This window comes from Carcharhinus amblyrhynchos, chromosome 2, assembly GCF_965287045.1.
Source record: "Carcharhinus amblyrhynchos chromosome 2, sCarAmb.v2.hapA, whole genome shotgun sequence".
NCBI classification, from domain to species: Eukaryota; Metazoa; Chordata; class Chondrichthyes; order Carcharhiniformes; family Carcharhinidae; genus Carcharhinus; species Carcharhinus amblyrhynchos.
The window spans coordinates 116,331,849-116,352,224 of NC_137325.1; the positions used below are offsets into that span (position 1 = coordinate 116,331,849).

At 42.3% G+C, this 20,376-nt stretch overlaps 1 protein-coding gene across 1 annotated transcript in view; it reads left to right on the forward strand.

The window, feature by feature from the left end:
- Positions 1-6,493: 6,493 nt before the first annotated feature.
- Positions 6,494-20,376, forward strand: part of rab18a (RAB18A, member RAS oncogene family) — a 36,604-nt gene continuing 22,721 nt past the window's right edge. The window contains exons 1-3 of the mRNA XM_080211652.1: positions 6,494-6,651; positions 12,339-12,394; positions 16,132-16,193. Coding sequence (XP_080067778.1) covers positions 6,584-6,651; positions 12,339-12,394; positions 16,132-16,193 — 186 coding nt within the window. The 5' untranslated portion in view covers positions 6,494-6,583. The remainder of the gene's footprint in view (positions 6,652-12,338; positions 12,395-16,131; positions 16,194-20,376) is intronic.

The window sequence follows — 20,376 nt, forward strand, 5'->3', positions numbered from 1 at the left end:
CGCACAATCCTGCTCCCACGCCCACATGTCTGTCCTTGGCTTGCTGCAATGTTCCAGTGAAGCTGAAGACAAACTGGAGGAACAGCACCTTACCTTCCAGCTAGGCACTTCACAGCCTTCCGGTCTCAACATCAAATTCGACAACTTCAGATAATTAGCTCTACCCTACTTCGACACCATTGTTTTCACTACATTTTGAACTGTTCTCCACCTTTTATTTCTTTCTTTATTTTTCTTTACCCCTCCTCCACTCTTTCCCCCTTTTTATTCCCTTTTTCTTACCTTTTCTCCCCATTTGCTTCCCTTTTCCCCTTCTCTCAATTTTACTTCTTTCCCACCCATCTCCACTCCCCCCACACATTTTTATCTGTCACAGCTTACCTTCTGATTTCAGCTTCTCTACTGTTTGGCCATTCACACCTTCTATTCTCTGTATATTATCAGCCTTTCCCCTTGTTTTTGTGGCTATGACTCATCTTTCATTTCCTCACCTACAGTATAGAACATAGAACATTACAGCGCAGTACAGGCCCTTCGGCCCTCGATGTTGTGCCAACCTGTGAAACTCCGGCTGATGCCGGAGTTGAGGGGGTTGAGCTATGAGGAGAGGCTGAATAAACTAGGCTTGTACTTGTTACAAAGAACAAAGAACAAAGAACAACCCAGCACGGGAAACAGGCCCTTCGGCCCAACGAGCCCGCGCCGCCGCATCACCCTACACCTATTCTACCCTGCGTGTCTACGAATGGAACCCCTAACTTAGCCAGATTCAGGGGAGAATAGTGTCAATTTGGTAAAACCAATCAGCCTAAGAGCACATCTTTGGGGTGTGGGAGGAAACCGGAGCGCCCGGAGGAAACCCACGCAACCACAGGGAGAATGCACAAACTCCCACAGACACAGGCCCAAATCCATGTATCTGCACAGCTAGCAGTGCTAGTCACCGAGCTGTTGCGGCGCCCGTCTACCGGTCCAGGATCAAGCACACACACCGACACGAAGTACTAGGCCACTCCGGAACATCCAAGAGCAGCCCACGCACGACCCATCGTGTGCATGCCCCTCGTTTGACACGAGGTGGACCTCCACATGCGGAATAAAAAGACAAAAACGTTAATCTTACAAGTCTGCTTTTCCGGTATCTCCCAAGGTTCTAACCTTATTTAATAGCCCCTACCATAACCCTCCATCCTCGTTTCACTCATGTGTCTATCTAACTGAACCTTAAACGAGTCCAACGTTCCTGCCTCCACCACCCTACTCGGTAGCGCGTTCCATACCCCCACAACTCTCTGCGTAAAGAACCTTCCTCTCACTTCCAAATTATACCTCTCCCTCCTCACCCTTAAATCATGACCTCTCATATTTGTACCCAGTCTAGGGAGCAGTCTCTCACTATTGACTCTATCTATTCCCTTCAGTATCTTATATACCTCTATCATGTCACCCCTCAATCTCCGTCTTTCCAAGGAGAATAGTCCCAGTTTCTCCAACTCGTTAGAGTTTAGAAGAATGAGGGGAGATCTCATTGAGATATATAAGATGATGAATGGGATGGATAGGATAGAGGTGGAGAGACTCTTCCCGCTCAGAAAGGACAGTAGGACTAGGGGGCACAGCCTCAAGATAAAGGGGGAGCGGTTTAGAACGGAGTTGAGGAAGAACTTCTTCACTCAAAGGGTGGTGAATCTCTGGAATTCTCTGCCCGTTGAAGTGGTGGAGGCTACCTCGCTAAATATTTTTAAGACGCGGATTGATGGGTTTTTAATAAGAGAGGGGATTGAGGGTTATGGGGAGAGGGCGGGAATGTGGAACTGAGCCACGACAGATCAGCCATGATCTTATTGAATGGCGGGGCAGGCTCGAAGGGCTATATGGCCTACTCCTGCTCCTATTTCTTATGTTCTTATGTTCAAACTAAAGCCCATCTAACCTACTCTATTAGACTATCATCCATATATTTATCCAAAACAATATATTTAACAATATTAATATCTCCCACTTTCTATGCCATTTAGCTTTGACAAAGGGTCATCTGGACTCGAAATGTCAGCTCTTTTCTTTCCTTACAAATGCTGCCACACCTGCTGAGATTTTCCGGCATTTTCTTTTAGTCTGTCATAGCAGTGGAGTAGACATTATTAGTAGTACAGCGGCTAGGTCTCATGCATTAGACATGACATTTATATAATTGTACGCTCTGTACAGACTCTCACACATAGATTTCTTTAAGAGGCCTCTCTTATTTCTAACCTTGGCTCAAATTTTCTGAATTTCTCTTACCATTACAGTCACGTAGGGCCGGATTTTATGACCTCACCTGCAGATCAGATTCTCCAGTCCTGCTGCAGTGAACAGAGATTTAGCTAAGCGCCAAATTCTCCATTCTCCCTGGTGGCGGAGCGTCTGGCCATAGTCTGTACCTTGGCGATTACAGTCTCTCCCCGAGTCTGAAGATTGTTAGTTGAACTTGCACTTCAGGGACTGGAGCACAAAATTTAGATTAACACTTTGGTACAGCATGTTGGAACAGTCCTATTGCAGTTTCTCACAGGGGAGTTTTCCAGGTGCTCTGGACAACATTTACTCTTGACAATTATTCACAACCAACTCCATGACCTTTCCGTCTCAGATGTTATCGCTACTCCCACTATATTAATTGCCCATTACAGTGCGTCATCTGGTGGCAGGGAAGGAATGCCCTCCACAGACCTTCCCACCCAAACTTAAGTGGGACGGAGAGGGTGCCCACTCAGCACCTTCCTGCCTAATTAAATGTGCCCCCACCCCTCATCACCAAACCAGCCATAGGAGAGGACACAAGATTCTGCCTAAAACGCATAGGAATCTCTCCCCCTCCCTGCTGCCTCGCACAATCTGCAACACAGGCTCCACTTCCAGAACTCTGAACTGAATTTGCTCAGTTGCAAATACTCACCACACATGTGGTTGCTCAGGATTGCAATGCATTCCATAGATTCCTACTTACACTGCCATCCTTTCCACTGCTGCCTAAGTTTATTTATTTAATTAGCCAATTAATTATTAATTTAGTTAGCTAGAGTCACAGTAAGGTCTCGTCTCCAACTTGCTGACAAAAAGAAGGCACCCACCAGCTACTGGAGTTTGATCCAGGTTGATATTGGTGTACCATATGAACCTTCTCACAACCACCTTCACCTCATCCTATCAGCAAAACCTCCTATTCTCTTTTTTCCTCATGTGACAGAGCTCTACCTCAGATCTGAGTGAGTGCTATCCACTGAACCAGGATAGGCACTGTGGATAGAATATACTATGGGGTGAGAAGAGAGCAAAAAGTGGAGTATAATCACTGACATGGGTCAATTGGCCAGAATAGGCTGGACAGTACATTCTATGTATGTGATTTAATGTGTTTACCTAGCCATTTCACTCACATGTTCTGTAGCTCATTTAGGTCCTAAACATTGGCCAGGACTTTCCACACAACCCGCCACATGTTTCACCATGGTAGAGATGGCCCATTGACCAGTGGCAGGATCTTCTGGTCTCGCTGTTGTCAATGGGGTTTCCAGTTAATGCACCTTTCGCTGCAGCAAATCTGTGGTGATGGTACACCTTGGGCAGGACCGGAAGTTCCAGCAGGCGTGAACGGCCCAAAAGTTTTGGCTGCTAACTCCATTTCTCTCCATAGATGCTGGCGGACTTGCTAAGTTTATCTAGCGTTTCCTGTTTTTATTTCAGATTTCCAGCATTCATAGAATTTTGTTTTATACCACTCAAATTCCTTGTTGCAAAGATTTCCATATTCCAATAACCATGTATTGAAAACTCTCTCCCTGAAGTGTTGTGAAATAAAAATTTCCAGGTGATTTTTCAAAAATTAAAAAACATTAACTGAATTTATTGGTGTCACAAGTAGGCGTACATTATTAATACTGCAATCAAGTTACTGTGAAAATCCCCTAGTCATCATGCTTCAACAACTGTTCGGGTACACAGAGAATTTAGCATGGCCAATGCACTTAAGCAGCACTTCTTTCGGACTGTGGGAGGGAACTGGAGCAAACCTTGCAGACACAGGGAGAACATGCAAACTCCACACAGTGACCCAACCCAGGAATTGAACCCAGGTCCCTGACACTGTGCTAACCACTGTGCCATTACAAAATACCTAAGGCCTTCACATACAAATGTTTATGAAGGCTTTCGCAGACACAAAATATAACCTTACAAATGTTTTATATTATTCAAATACAGATATGGGAGCAGTAGAACATAGAGCATTACAGCGCAGTACAGGCCCTTCAGCCCTCAATGTTGCGCCAACCTGTGAAACCAATCTAAAGCCCATCAAACCTACAGTATTCCAAAATCATCCATATGTTTATCCAATGACCATTTAACTGCCTTTAATGTTGGCGAATTCACTACTGTTGTAGGCAGGGCATTCCACGCTCTTACTACTCTCTGAGTAAAAAACCTACCTCTGACATCTGTCCTATATCCATTACTCTTCAATTTAAAGCTATGTCCCCTCGTGCTAGCCATCTCCATCCAAGGAAAAAGGCTCACACTGTCTATCCTATCTAATCCTCTGATCATCTTATACGCTTCTATTAAGTCACCTCTTAACCTTCTTCTCTCTAACGAAAACAGCCTCAAGTCCCTCATCCTTTCTTCATAAGACCTATCCACCATACCAGGCAGGAGCCTGGTAAATCTCCTCTGCACCCTGTCCAATGCTTCCACATCCTTCCTATAACGCGGTGACCAGAACCGTATGCAATACTCCAAGTGCACCAGAGTTTTGTACAGCTGCAACATGATATTCCATTGTACAAAAAGTGCAAAATATGTCCTGTCTCCTTTCTGGAGTAAAATATCCTATTATTGAGCGAGCCTAGAGCAGGCAGGTAACCAGCAAGGGGTTCGATTCCTGGCTTGGGTCACTGTCTGTGTGGAGTTTGCACATTTTCCTCATGTCTGTGTGGGTTTCCTCCAGGTGCTCCAGTTTCCTCCCACAGTCCAAAGATGTGCGGATTAGGTTGATTGGCCATGCTAAAATTGTGTACTAGGAGCTTTAGGTTAGAGGGATTAGCGAGTAAAATATGTAGGGATATGGGGGTAGGGCCTGATGGGATTATGGTTGGTGCAGACTCGATGGGGCGAAGGGCCTTTTTCTGCACTGTAGGGTTCTATGATTCTATGATGAAGGGGATCCTGATGGGGAGGGGATGTCAGGGATCAGGCAAGGGGATCCATCAGGAGGGCCCTGATGTCGGTGACCTGTATCAGGGAGGGGAATATGCCAGCAATGAGGGAGGGGCTGGTGTCCTGATATCCATGGAGAAGGAAGGTGTTCGCCCATTGTACTGTGAGATCAGGGCACCCTTCTGTGACAGACCTTCTGTAACCTGCCCAAAATGTGCACCTCATTCCTAAAGTGTAGGCCCTGAATTAGACACAACAGCTATGACAAAACAATTGTCTTACATAGATTTAGTATTGCATCCTGATTTTTGTGCTCTAAGAACATAAGAACATAAACCTCCATAAAATCCAGGATCCCATGCATTTTGTTAATCCATCCTACTCCTTTCAAAGATTTGTACACAAACACTCCAGGCTTTCTTCTTGCACCTCTTTTAGAATTCTACTCTGCAACTTGCACAGTCTCTCTCCTTGGCATTCACCAGAATGTAACACCTTGTGTTTTTCTGCTTTCAATTGTCTGTCTATTCAACAGGCTATGTGCTGCAGCTGTATAGGGCATTGGTGAGGCCGTAGCTGGAGTATTGTGTGCAGTTTTGGTCGCCCCACTTACGCAAGGATATTTTGGCCTTGGAGGGAGTGCAGAGGAGGTTTACTAGGCTGATACCGGAGTTGAGGGGGTTGAGCTATGAGGAGAGGCTGAATACACTAGGCTTGTACTCGTTAGAGTTTAGAAGAATGAGGGGAGATCTCATTGAGACATATAAGATGATGAATGGGATGGATAGGATAGAGGTGGAGAGGCTCTTCCCGCTCAGAAAGGGCAGTAGGACTAGGGGGCACAGCCTCAAGATAAAGAGAGGGACGGTTTAGAACGGAGTTGAGGAGGAACTTCTTCACTCAAAGGGTGGTGAATCTCTGGAATTCTCTGCCCGTTGAAGTGGTGGAGGCTGCCTCGCTAAATATTTTTAAGACGCGGGTTGATGGGTTTTTGATAAGAGAGGGGATTAAGGGTTATGGGGAGAGGGCGGGAATGTGGAACTGAGACACGACAGATCAGCCATGATCTTATTGAATGGCGAGGCAGGCTCGAAGGGCCAGATGGCCTACTCCTGCTCCTATTTCTTATGTTCAGCAATGTAACCTATCCATGTAGACTCGTGTCGTAGGCGGGAACCATCTGATTGGTTGGAACATGTGTCAGTCATTGTTCGGTAACGCCCATTGACGTCACATAAAGGGCGTGGCTTCCGCCGGTGGGCGGGGAAGGAGCTGGTGGTATCGTAAATTGTGAGGTTTTGTTTGTCGGGGAGGGAGTGTCGTAAATTGAGGGGCCGGGGAAGTGATTTTTTTAATTTCATTTGGAAGGCGGATAGTGTGAGTCGCTATGGAGGAGGATATCCTGACTACCCTGAAGATCTTAATAATTGGCGAGAGCGGCGTCGGCAAGTCCAGGTGAGGCAGCGCCGAGTTCCTGCTGCTTCCCGGGGAAAAGGGGAGGCAGGTCCTGGACTTGGCTTCCTGCGGCCTCGCTGGATGTAGGCCCTGGCCTCCCTGACGCAGCACAGCAGCCTCCTGTATCTGCCCCATTGGGTTGAATATGTCACCTCTTCAAATGGCTCTCCCTGAACGATAGTAATAACTATATTACCGTTTCTGCATTGCAGACACCAGCTCATTTCCTTCACAATGCAGGGCGATGATAGCCCTCATATTTCCAAATCTCTACATCAAACCCTAATTTAACCTCCTGATCTTCCCTAATCTTAAATCTAAATAACAGTGTTGACAGTTCATATATGCTCAACCCTGTACATTTAATCCCTTAATAACACTTACCTTCATCTATCCCATCTCTAACTTAACACTAACAATCTCTATATTTCCATATACACTTAACCCTAATCTCTAATTCTAGCCACTTAAAATGCAGCGCCTAACACTTTTAATCTACACTAATCTGGAATCCATATTGTATACTGCACAGGGGAGGAGTGTGGTGGTTACCTAATGGCACTAATGGTGGGGGTGGAGAAGTGGGGAGACATTGCACCGAAGGGGGGGTGTGGTTACCTTGTGATCAAAGTAAAGTTTATTATAGCCTTGTTTTGAACTGTCCAGGTGGACTATATGAATTTTAACATACCTTTTTTAATTCCTGCATTGATCATGTGGTAGGAGCACCAGGCTTTGAATGTTTATGGAGATGTGATAATTTTGATGTGTTTAACCTTTACCTCAGGTTATTGAATTGTAACTTAATGCAAACACATGGACCCATTGCTATGCAGTCACAAACCACTGCACCAAAAATCAAATCTCTTATTATCAATAATAATTGATCTGGTGTTTCAAATTTGCAGTAGAAAGAAAGCCGTTAGTAGGAATGCTCTACTCTGTTTGCCTATCAATTAGATTCTTGATTGGAATCATTTAAACCATAAGGCCTTTTTTTTAATGGCACAAACAATAACTGCCAAATTATAATCAACTGAATCTACTCATGTTTTTTGCATACTTTTCTGTGTTGCTGTCAATTTGGTCTCATAGATCAATAACTCATCAAAATAATTCCCTTTTATGCAAAAAAAACTTACTGTGTGCCAATTCTTTTGAGCTATTCCAGTAGTCTCTTGCAGGATATAATTTTGTACATCTCTCAATTTAATCTGGTACAGTTTGCTGCTTACACTGATTTGAAGAATTTACCATCCACCATTTTGAATTTCACATACACTATTGATGTAGAATCTATTGCTATTTTAGACTTGTGATAACTTCAGTGAAGTAACAATAGAAGAAGAGAATAAAATTTTCAAATGCAGTTTTTATTTTACACCTCCCATTGTATATAAAAGGAAAGGGGACCTAAAGTGTGTATTGGTCTATTGGGGAGTGACAGGGGAATTAATAGGAAACTATGGAATGGCAGAGACTTTGAATAAATATTTTGTATCTGTTGTCATAGTAGAAGACAAAAAAAGCATCACAAAGTAGAAGAAAAGCAGGGAGCAAAAGGGAGTGAGAAACATGTCAGCCATGATCGAGCAGAGAAGACTTGATGGGCTGAATGGCCTAATTCTGCTGCTCTTTATGGTCCTAAAATAATTATGACTAATTAGGAAAACTAATGGGATTAAAAGCTGATGAGTCTCCCAAACTGATGGCCTACATTGGCTGTAGAGATAATAGCTGCATTGCTTGTAATCTTCCAAAAATCCTGTAGATTCTGAAAAGGTCCCAGCAGACTCAAAAATTACAAATGTAACACTACTGTTAAAGAGGGGGAGACGGGATACTGTAGGACAATTATCCTAACACCTGTATTTGGGAAATTGCTATTATTTATTAAGAAGGTAGTAGCAGGTTATATAGAGAATCATGATAGTCAGGCAGAGTCTTGTGAAGGAGGATTCATCTTTGACAAGTTTAAGAGTTCTTTGAAGATGTAACAAGCAGGGTAGATGAGCCAATGCCAGTAGATATAGTATATTTCCAAAATGCGTTCTGTAATATACCGTGTGGAGGTAAAGATTAACATGGATAGAAAATTGACTAGGGAATACAATAAGAAGTCTGACAACACCAGGTTTAAGTCCAACTGATTTATTTGATAGTAAACTTGCAAGCTTTTGGGCTTTGCCCCTTCGTCAGGCGAATGGAGAGTTCTGGTCGCTGAGCAGAGACTGATAGCCAAGTTCCGCACACATGAGGACGGTCTCAACAGGGATCTTGGGTTCATGTTGCACTATCTGTAACCCCCATGACTTGCCTGGGTTTGCTAAACCTCAATTACTGTACTGTCTGTAGACGATACACATCTCTTTAACCTGGGCTTAATGCTCCTTCCACTCACATTGTTGGCCACTTTAAGACTTGAATAGCAGGTCAGGTGTAAAGACTCGCATTATAATCAGTAATCTGTAAACTGTCTGTGCTGTTATATGCTGTCTGAGGCCAGAACTCTCCATTCACCTGATGAAGGGGCAAACTCCAAAAGCTTGCGAGTTTACGATCAAATAAATTGGTTGGACTTAAACTTGGTGTTGTCAGACTTCTTACTGTGTTTACCCCAGTCCAGCGCCATCATCGCCACATCATAGGGAATACAAAGCAGAGTTGGAATAAACTGATTATTTTCAGGCTGGCAAACTGTAGCTAATGGAATGCTCCAGGGATCCATGCTAGACCCTCAACTATTTATGATTTATGTTGATGACTTAATTGAAGGGACAGACTGTGTTGTATTCAGCTTTGCTGATGTACAAGTAGAAAAGCAAGTTGTGAGGAGGATGCAAGTAATCTGCAAAAGGATGTAGATTAATAATGAGTTGATAGATAATAGATAAATGAGTTGGCAGAAATTTGGCAGATTAAGTAATATGTGGGTGAATGTGAAGTCGTCAACTTCGACAGGAAGAATAAAAAGCAAAATATAGCATCTGCAGCATGTTACAGTACAGAGGGATCTAGGTATCCCTGTGCATGAATCTGAAGGTTGGCAGGCAGAGCAATTAATTAGGAAGGCAGATTAACTGCCGGCCTCAACTGCTAGGCAGCTGGAGTATAAAAGTAGGGAAGTCCTGCTGCAACTGTACAGCACATTGGTAAGGTTGCACCTAGAGTAGTGTGTACTGTTGTCTCTTGGTAGCTTTAGATGGCTGTAACATCCATCATTATGAAGTGTTTTGAAAGATTAGTCATGGTACAAATCAATTCCAGCCCCAGGGCTACCTGGATCCACCACGTTTCGCCTACCACCGGAAAAGAACATAAGAACTAGGAGCAGGAGTAGGCCATCTAGCCCCTCGAGCCTGCCCCGCCATTCAATAAGATCATGGCTGATCTGTCGTGTCTCAGTTCCATGTTCCCGCCCTCTCCCCATAACCCTTAATCCCCTCGCCTATCAAAAACCTATCAACCCGTGTCTTAAAAATATTTAGCGAGGCAGCCTCCATCACTTCAACGGGCAGAGAATTCCAGAGATTCACCACCCTCTGAGTGAAGAAGTTCCTCAAGTCCGTTCTAAACTGCCCCCCCCCCCCCCTTTATCTTGAGGCTGTGCCCCCTAGTCCTACTGTCCTTTCTGAGTGGGAAGAGCCTCTCCACCTCTATCCTATCCATCCCATTCATCATCTTATATGTCTCAATGAGATCTCTCCTCATTCTTCTAAACTCTAACGAGTACAAGCCTAGTTTATCCAGCCTCTCCTCATAGCTCAACCCCCTCAACTCCGGTATCAGCCTAGTAAACCTTGTCTGCACTCCCTCCAAGGCCAAAATATCCTTGCGTAAGTGCAGCAACCAAAACTGCACACAGTACTCCAGCTGCGGCCTCACCAGTACCCTATACAGCTGCAGCAAGACCTCCCTACTTTTATATTCAATCCCCCTCACTATGAAAAGGTCCACAGCAGATGCCATCTCCCTGCCCTGGAACACCTAGATAACAAAGACTCCCATTTATTGACTACAGCTCAGCCTTTAACACCATTTTTCCTACAAAACTCATCTCCAGACACCTGGCCTGGATCTTGGCTCCTCCCTCTGGGACTGGATCCTGAACTTCCTAACCCACAGGCCACAATCAGTAAGGATAGGCAACAACACCACCTCCAGGATCATCCTCAACACCGGTGCCCTACAAAGCTGTATTCTCAGCCCTCCACTATACTCCTTATAAACCTATGACTGTAGCCAAATTCCCCTCCTTGATTTTCAAGTTTGACGACAGCACTATAGTGGGTTGCAGCTCAAGCAATGACAAGACAGAGTACAGGAATGAGATAGAGAATCTGTTGAATTGGTGCGGTGACAATAATCTCTCTCATTGTCAACAAAATAAAGGAGATTGTTATTAACTTCAGGAAGCGCAGTGGAGAACATGTCCCTGTCTACGTCAACGGGGACAAAGTAGAAGTGGTTGAAAACATCAAGTTTTTAGGTGTCCAGATCACAAACAACCTGTCCTGGTCCCCTCCCCATGCCAACACTATAGTTAAGAAAGCCTTTACTTTCTGAGAGACTAAGGAGATTTGCCATCAGGTGTGACTCTCCAATTTTTACAGATGCACCTTAGAAAGCATTCTTTCTGGTTGAATCACAGTTTTCTGTGATACCACAGGTTCCTGCTCTGTCCAAAACTCAAGAAACTACAAAAGAACGTGAATGTAGCCCAATCCATTGTGCAAACCAGACTCCCACCCATTGACTCTGCCTAACTATCCGCTGCCTCAGCAAAACAGCCAGTATAATCAAGGACCCCACGCACCCTGGACATTGTCTCTTCTACCTTCTGTTGGGGAAAAGATGCAAAAGTCTGAAGTTGCGTACTAATCGATTCAAGAACAGCTTCTTCCCTGCTGCCATCAGACTTTTGAATGGACTTGCATTAAATTGATCTTTCTCTACGCCTTAGCTATGACTGTAACACATTCTGCACTCTCTTGTTTCCTTCTCTGTGTACAATATGCTTTGTATAGCATGCAAGAAATAATACTTTTCACTGTATACTGATACATTTGACAATAAATCAAATCAAATCAAAAATCTTTTCAGAGAAGGTTTGGTGGACTGATTCTTGGGATGAAGTTTTTTTTGAGGAAAGATTAGATCTATATTTATTTGAGTTTAGAAGAATGAAAGGTGAACTTTTTGAAACGCGCAAGATTCTGAGGCAGCTTGCCAGGGTAGATGCTAAGATGGTGTTTCTCCTCTTCACAGAATCTAGAACTAGGGGATGCAATTTAAAGGTAAGAAGGACTCCCGTATGGATCAAAGCCTGTCTAATTCTGCCGTAAACATATTGAGTGACCCAGCCTCCACAGCTTACTGGGGAAGAGAATTTTAAAGACCAGAGATGTCTGAGCGAAAATAATTCTCCTAATATCTGCCTTGAATGACTCCAGTCACTTTTTAATCTCGTCATTAGAGTATCCTGATATTACTGGTTTTATTGAACTAAGAAAATATCTTCCTATTAAATCATTGCTTAATTTCATTAATACTATTGCTGTATGCTGACCACTGAAATGAGTTCCTGACTTAAAGCAGGGAAAGAGTTAACTTTTGATAGATATGCTTTTCAACCCTTTGTAAAATCTGAGTTTTGTCCCATGACTTGACGTTTCTTATATTTTCAGTTTGCTACTACGGTTTACAGATGATACCTTTGACCCAGAGCTTGCTGCAACAATTGGTAAGTTTCTCCTGCGTAGCTTAACAATAATTGGCTGTTTTTGTGAACAAGACTATTGAAATCATTGTGCTTATGGAGAGAGCTGATGGTGTTTAATGAATTTGCCCACATTATAAATAGGATATTAACTAAACATGAATGAAGCTAATTAAGATTACTGCTGCTAGGAATACAGCAATTTTATTAGAAAATTATTTCTAACTTAAATGTTTTTTGTACTAATCTAGCTGCAGTCAACACTGGAGAAATGGAATACCTCTCCATTTTTAGTATATAGTTTAATCTTGAGCATTTCCAGCTACTAAACAGGTTGAGTGCAGAGTAAAGTTCCAACTATTTGCTAAACTAACCAAAAAAACCCTACTAATATTTCCCAAATTAGCTATCTTGAGAATTTAGCTTGACATTTCAAAATGTCCCTTTGTAAGATACGGTGAAAAACATTCTGAAAAGGGAGGTGGTGAAGCCATGATAAACGCCTTGGCTTAAAGACTTGTCTAGGTGATGTGATTACCATGGGGAGAAACATCTCTCAAACAAAAGCACACTGAAGTATCAGGTGACAATCTTAACATATTTCAGCAGTATCTCTCAGAAAAGGGACAGGTGGTATTTTAAGGCACAGAATGATAAAACATCTACTGTGGAGCAGAGAAAACTGTTTTGCGTTAACAACCAAACAGGATGCTTGTGTGAGTCTGTTTTCTGTTCAGATGAAAGTAAACTGAACAGACAGAGGTCTTGAAGACTTAAGGAATAGAGATTCACCATGGTGAGCCATATGCATGGTGGTCTGATTGAGTGAAGCAATTGTTAGAGAGCACTGGAAGTTTTGATCTGAAGTGGTGGGGAGAAGGGAGAAGTGAACCTGCTAGAGAGCCTGAAAAGACTTTGGGACAGTTTTTTATTGCTGATATCTGCCAGTAATCTGGTGACAAGTTTTTGTAAATCACATCTTGGTTGCAAAAGAACCTTTTTCTTTGCCTGTTAATTAACTTCTATAGTGATTTTAATTTGTTACAGTAAATGTGAAATGCTGCCCTTTGGTTCTTTTCATTGGTTGCTGGGAAAATCCATCTTTTCTAAAAGATTATCAGCCTCTGGATCTGCAGAAGTTATGAACCAATCTGCTTCAGTTTGCCAATCTCGACCAAACTTGCCTCCATTGTAATTGCACAGTTCCTGTCTTCCCCAACGTTCCATACTCAGGCTGGGAGAGGCAGGAGCTGTGCAGCGTATCCTTGGTGGTGTCAGTGCAAAGTATCTGAGGTGCAGCGAGGTTAGTCACTACCCCTGTTTAGCAGCTGAGAGGAGGTGGGGGATGGGTCTGGGGATTTAAATTGTTATTCTGGAGTTGGGGAGTTTTTTTGTCTTCTAACTCTTTCAGAGTAGCTTTCAGAATAGCTATCAGGGTAAAACTGGCAGAACTATCTAAAGCCAGCAATTTAAATCGCTTCTGCCGGATGCTTCCTAGCACAACCAGAGGAATTGAGCACTTCTGAACAATTCTTCTAAACCCTTATGTGGGAATGTGCTGGAGGGATTCTCTGTTGCATCGATGGGGTACTCCCAAATGTGACACTGGGGAACCCAGAAGTTATGGCCCAGTTGTTTTTAAGATCCTAGCCATCACTTAAAATTACTTCCACGTCCTTGCTTTAACAAACCTCAGCAATGGCCTCTAAGTTTTAGGTTTCATTTTTCTCTTTTAAATATGATCTTTAATGTATTATCATACGGTCTGGCTGCTTTTCCCCTACCCTGCACTCGAATTCCGTTTTAAAGACTTGTGTCTTGCTACACCTCTTACCATCTTCAAACCGTATCATTATATCTTCACTCATTTTCCCTTATCTGCTCCCAACTTTTACTTGGCATGCAATTTTCTCCTCTCTCTCTTCTGCCCGCCCCCCCCCCCCCCCCCCCCGCCACGTTCTATCAAAATCCTGATGTGAAACAATCTTGAATGCATGTTATTGTAGCATGCAATCACACTACTGCTTTGAAAATGAGTTTTTGAATTGCCTTGAAACTAACAGTGCAGCTGCATACTAAGGCTAGTAAATGAAGCAACAAACCTCAAGCACAATTGATGCCGTGCCAAACCTATCCTTTCGCGTCTAGAACTTTGACCCAGACTGAAGGAATTAATTTCTCTCTGGCTGCAGGGATCATAAGTGAAAAAAGTATGCAATCTCATCCCAGTTACCAGTATGCGTGATTCCATTGTACCTGTGGTTTATTTTTGAATAACACAGTAAATTTCATTTAGACCATAAAGATTACTGACATGATAAGCAAACAAAAATACGGTAGTACACTTTGGATGCTTTTCTGGTTTGTGGTTGAAGTTCTTTAGAATTTTTTTTTAAACCTTATTTTATCCAAATTAGGAATGTTTTAATATTGAAAAGAATCCATGAAGTGTTCCATTTCCAGTTTTTAACTTCCCTGATGTATTGAGCATAGCAAAGTAGCACTATGTTTCCAAATAAGCTTCGTGTCTGGAGTACTGGTCCAACAGATCATTCTGGCCCTGATAATTCTATGCAGTACCTAACTTTTGTAGGAGCTAATCTCCCCCTGCCAGAAACTGGTCCAACTCTTGCTTGAAGATATTCAGTGTATTGAGGTCTACCACAGCCTGCTCCAGAAGTCCACTATTCTTTGGGGAAAGAATGACCTGATATTTCAAACTGTGCCAACTATTGCAAGAAAACTAGTAACAAAGCATAGGGATGTTGGAGTCAGTGATGTCAGCCAGATGTTGTCCAATATTTGTCTGCACTACTTTTCAGATATGCCACAGCATTTATGGGAATGCTGTTATTGGAAAGGAAAAAGCAACCAGTACCATCACCACTTCAGCAGCTGTCAAAACAGTGGCTGCTTCATTACCAGACGTTTGGTTGCACTTTGGCTTTCCTCTGTCTTTTTATTTTTTCCTACTACATCTTGGTCTGCTATGACAAAGACGGCTAATGAGATGAACTGCATTTTCATAATTCCAAAGGCTTTAATAATTTGTGTCCTTTGATTTGCCATTCTTGTTTAATTGTTTCTATCTCAACTTCAAGCACAATCTTTGCTCCCACTTCCCGTATCTATTTGGCACTCGTTTAACCGCCACCCCGAGTTTATGGTAATGAGATGGGTCGTTGGGCTGAAGGGCTTGTTTCCTGTGCTGTGTTGTTCTTTGTATAACATTGCGTGCAGGTAGGACATTTACTTATATCTGTAAAATCTACTTCCAATCGTTTGGTTGTAAACTGCTCTCAACCTGCAAAATGTAGGTTAAAGACAGTTATTCTGGATTCACATTTGCATCTCCAATCTCATTCCAACATTGGCGCCATGCCTTCAACTGCTGAGGCTGTAACCTCTGGGATTCCCTCCCTAAAGCTCTCAGCCTTTCTACCTGCAAGAGATTCTTTTTAATACCCTACCTCTAAAGTCTTAACCAGACGAAATTTGTAGGGCTATGGGGAAAGTATCGGAACTAATTGGAAGCTCCTTCAGGCAGTTATGATGGTCTGAGTGGCCTGAGCTGTAAGGTGCCATGTTTCTATTCAGTTCAGTTTCATATCTTCGAATGCTAAGGCTGGAAAGGTGAGAAAATAATTCAAAAGACTGGGATTGATCATGAAATCAGTTGGATGTCAAAATTGGGCAGCTGTTTCAGAATTCTTCCAGAAGGTTTGTAGATTAGGAATTGATACATGTATGATTTTTTACAGGTGTTGATTTCAAAGTGAAAACAATTGCAGTTGATGGAAATAAAGCAAAACTTGCAATATGGGTGAGTAAAAGAATTGAACAAGGGATGTCTTTTAGATTACACTATATTTGAATACAGATAGGCATCTGAAGTTCTGAAGGATACTGCAAGAATGTACTAGGTAACTTCTTTTCCCTGCATTCAAGCTGCTTGATCCTTTAGTAACTCTTTCAATCACATGACTTCTGTATAATCGTCCTAATTATTTTTGTACTCTTATATGGACAAATCTTTAATCCGAGCCTCCGTCTGCCAACTTGCAATAATGTAAGGTGAAATAGCACTATTTCAAGGTGAGAAGGGGAGTTATTCCTGATGCCCAGATCAATCAGGGCTGTGAGAAAATATTATCTGGTCATTGTCACATTGTATGAAAGACTTACCATGCAAAAATTGACTGTCACGTCCCTTACATTGCAACTGTAATGACGCACATTGACTATAAGGCACTTTGGGACTTTGATATAGTACCATTGTGCAAGGTGCTGTACAAATACAAGTCTGTCTTTCTTTTTAGTTCTACTTATGAGGAAATTGATCTGAACTCTGTTCAGTATTAGCTGGCCTGTCAGTATAGCTGACTCCTTTCCTAGAACTGGTCTCAATTCAGTAATAATCTGAATGCTTCTCTCCTATCGTATCTCCAGATACCTTCCATTTGCTTCTCCAATCTAGCTGTTCATGTATTAACTATTGCCTGGTGTGATTGGTGATCTGGAAATTACTAATATTGAGATCCAGTTTTTTGGTCTATGATTTAATCCTGTAATTGCTTTTGCAGGAGCCTGAGGTCCTTGCTGCCCCATGGCATCAAGTCTGAATTGGCTTGCAGGTGGTTTCTTCTCTCTTGTCATGTGAACCATCATTTTCACTCTTGCATTCCTTTACCTTAGTACATCTGAGGCAACTTACCCTTTTGGATTCATGTTGACAAGTTATAGAGGTGTTCCTCTTGCTGGTAAATGCCTCACTTTCATTGTATTCCTGTACTGTCTTTCACTGATTAATTACCTTTTTCATGGAGCCAGGACAATGCTTAGATCTAAATATGGTATAATTACTTGATGTACTGTAAGTTTATATGTCAGAAGTTATTGCAAAGTATTTGCAGCACGTAAACAGGCTGTTTGGCAATGTGTTGGTGTTTATGCAACAACATCTTGCCCTATTACATCTAACCCTTATCAACATATCCTTTTATTCCATATTATTTGTGGTTATCTAGCTTGCCTTAATTACAGCATAAGAAAAGCAAAATAATGTGGACACTGAAAACCCAAAATGAAATAGAAAATGCTGGAAAAACTCAGCAGGTATGTCAGGATCTGTGGTGAGAGAAACAAAGTTAATGTTTTGAGTCCATTATGACTTTGGTGTTTTTCTTGCACTTCATATCCCTTAAATACAGTTATGGCAAGTGACTCAACTATTCCATGTGGCAGTGAGGTCTACATTCTAGCCTCTCTGGGTGAAGAAGTTCTTCCTTGCTTCCCATTGGATTTAATGGTGACTATCTTACATCAATGGACCCTAATTCTTTAGCTCCCTGCAGTGGAATCGTCACATCCATGTTATTAAACCCTCTTAAAGTTTAAAAATCTTTATCAAGGCATCCCTTGGTCTTCTCTATTCAAGAGAAAAGATTTCCAACCTGTTGAAACTTTCCCAATAGATAAAATTTTTGTTTAGTATTGTTCTAGCAAATTTTATTTCCGTCTTTATCAGTGTCTTTATATCATTTTTACAATATTCCAAGTGTCGTCTAGCCAAAGTTCTATACAAATTTAACATAACATCTCTGCTTCTCTGAAATGAACTACAGTCCTTTGCTTTCCGTACCCCTCAAATTCCTCAATCCCATTTAGGGAATTAAGTCATTATGATATTCTGCATTTCCTTCTGTTTTTGTTTCAATGGATGAAACTCTGTTTGTAATCTTTAAATGCCCAATCATATTACCCTGTTGGGAGAACTACACTTGGACGATGTATTTCCCAAACTCCTCCCTTCACTCCACTACCATCACCTTATCTGAAACTGCCTCCTGAAGTTTGTCAAGCTGAGTAACTGTTCTGTCACATGCAAAATTTAATGTGTAGAAGTCAAAACAATTGTGATACTCTTGAGAGCCATTCTGAACTTTAAACAAAAAGAAAATCAACTCTGCTACAATGATACCTATCGTCAGGGGTTTCCTCTCGAGGCTATGTATTTGCTCAGACTTAAGCTAAATACCGAGACCCAGAATGCAGTGTGCTACTGTTGCAGACGTGACTTTATTTAACTAAATGATCAAATAGGAGAATGATATGAGGAAGCCCTGCATTTAAGGTATAGAATGCAGGCAGCTAGATATTAGGCTGAAGAACAATACCCCTGTGAAGGCAATTATATATTCCCAAAATCATATTGCCCACCTTTCTGGTGGCCTTTATCCAATAAACATTGATATAAATCAGTCAATAATCATCCTGTCGTTAACTCCAGCCAGTAACAATATATATCATGACCTAACGGAGATTTCATTTGTTATTAAATTACGGATGTTACCTTCCTCTGTTGTCCAGCAATATGGGATGCTGGACAGTGAAATGGGAGAATGATTCCCACTGAATCGAACCCATATGATTCCCATCTGACCCTGAGGAATTCTTTGTCTCTATGCCACCTGCATTATCTCTGAGTTGTATGACCCGATTCGTAAGGCTAGCGTTGGTAGCCACCTTGTTGCTGACCACTAATGATAGCATTACTGCTTTTAGTGAATTTGTTGTTCCTTTCCTCTTCTACCAGGGTCTGCTGTATTTTGCCACTGACTGAAGTTTCACAAAATGCAAAACACATCTATCTTGTAAATTCACGATACATGTTTTAAATGAGAAATATTAAACGAGAGTTGTATGATTAACAGGGTGGTTTACATTCCCATCGTCCAAGATCATTCATTCTAAAGTTAGTATTATGTTAGTGTTCCTAAATCTATGGTTATGTGTTGATTAGGCCCCCCCCACCCGCGTCAGTATCAAAACCAGACAATCAAGTGCAATCTAAATAAATAAAACTTGAAACCTATTTCATCCCATTATCTTCGCCTTAACTCGACTATCTTTTACCATGGCTTTCAAGTCCAGGCTTGAAAGAAAAATGATTGCCCAGTAATTTGAATAAAAGGAAGCATATTTGAATATTTTCACTTCAAATTAATGCCAGTTGTGCCGGTCACTGACCAAGGCCAGTGTAAGAATCTGCAAGTAACTCCAGGAGAAAAGCATGCTGATTGCTAAGTGATGTAAGGACTGCAGAGACATGGAGCAGAATCTTGTGTTCTCTGCCCTGGTGAGTTTGGTGTTAGGATGCCCCTGCCACCATTTTGCCTCTACCCTGACCAAGTCCATTGCAGGAAGGCCCTGGATGTCAATTGAGACCCTTAAGAGGGTAGTTAATGCCCACTTAAGAGCCTCATTCCACCACCCCTGGTATTAATCCCACAGATGGGGTGCTTGCCAGATGGGGAGCACGACAAGCAAACCTTGTTGTGTTTAGTGGTGTCTTTTGCTCAAAGATACAATGCCTCGTTGAGGGACCCAGCTTCAGGAAGGAGAAGCATCTCCCGCTGCTCTTTCTTTGACACCTCCCTCACAACCACGATCTTGATTGATTCCCAACTTACCATCTCCTTCATGCAATTACAAACATGTGCCTAGGTCCCTCCTTGATCCGGGTCATTGAGCGGACGCAGAAAAAGCAGCAACCATGGCTTCATGGGTGAGGATGATGTATATAGAGGAGTTGCCAGCAGCTTGTGACATGGGGCTTCTGCACTGATCCTGGGAAACATTAACCAGCTGGCCTGTGAAGTGTCAGCACAAGATGTGTGGCAAACCTTCGCAAAAAGAGGTAATGTGGTAGTCTGATTGACTCTCCTGCAGGCAGCTAAGACCCCGGTCATTGCCACGAGATTCAGCCCATAATAACTAACCAGAAATAGTTTGTATATTAAAATTACTGCACTGTGCACCTTAAATACTGTGATTACATGAATTTTTGCGGGGCAAACACCATTGGGATCTAGTGATTTTTGTGGAAATGTACATTTCTGCTGTCTCCATGGCTTTTTGAATCTGACATCAAATCAGGGGGCTGTCTTCTGCAGCAGTACTGATGTCAGCAGGTAGGCAGCCAAGCCTACCGGGCAAAAATATCT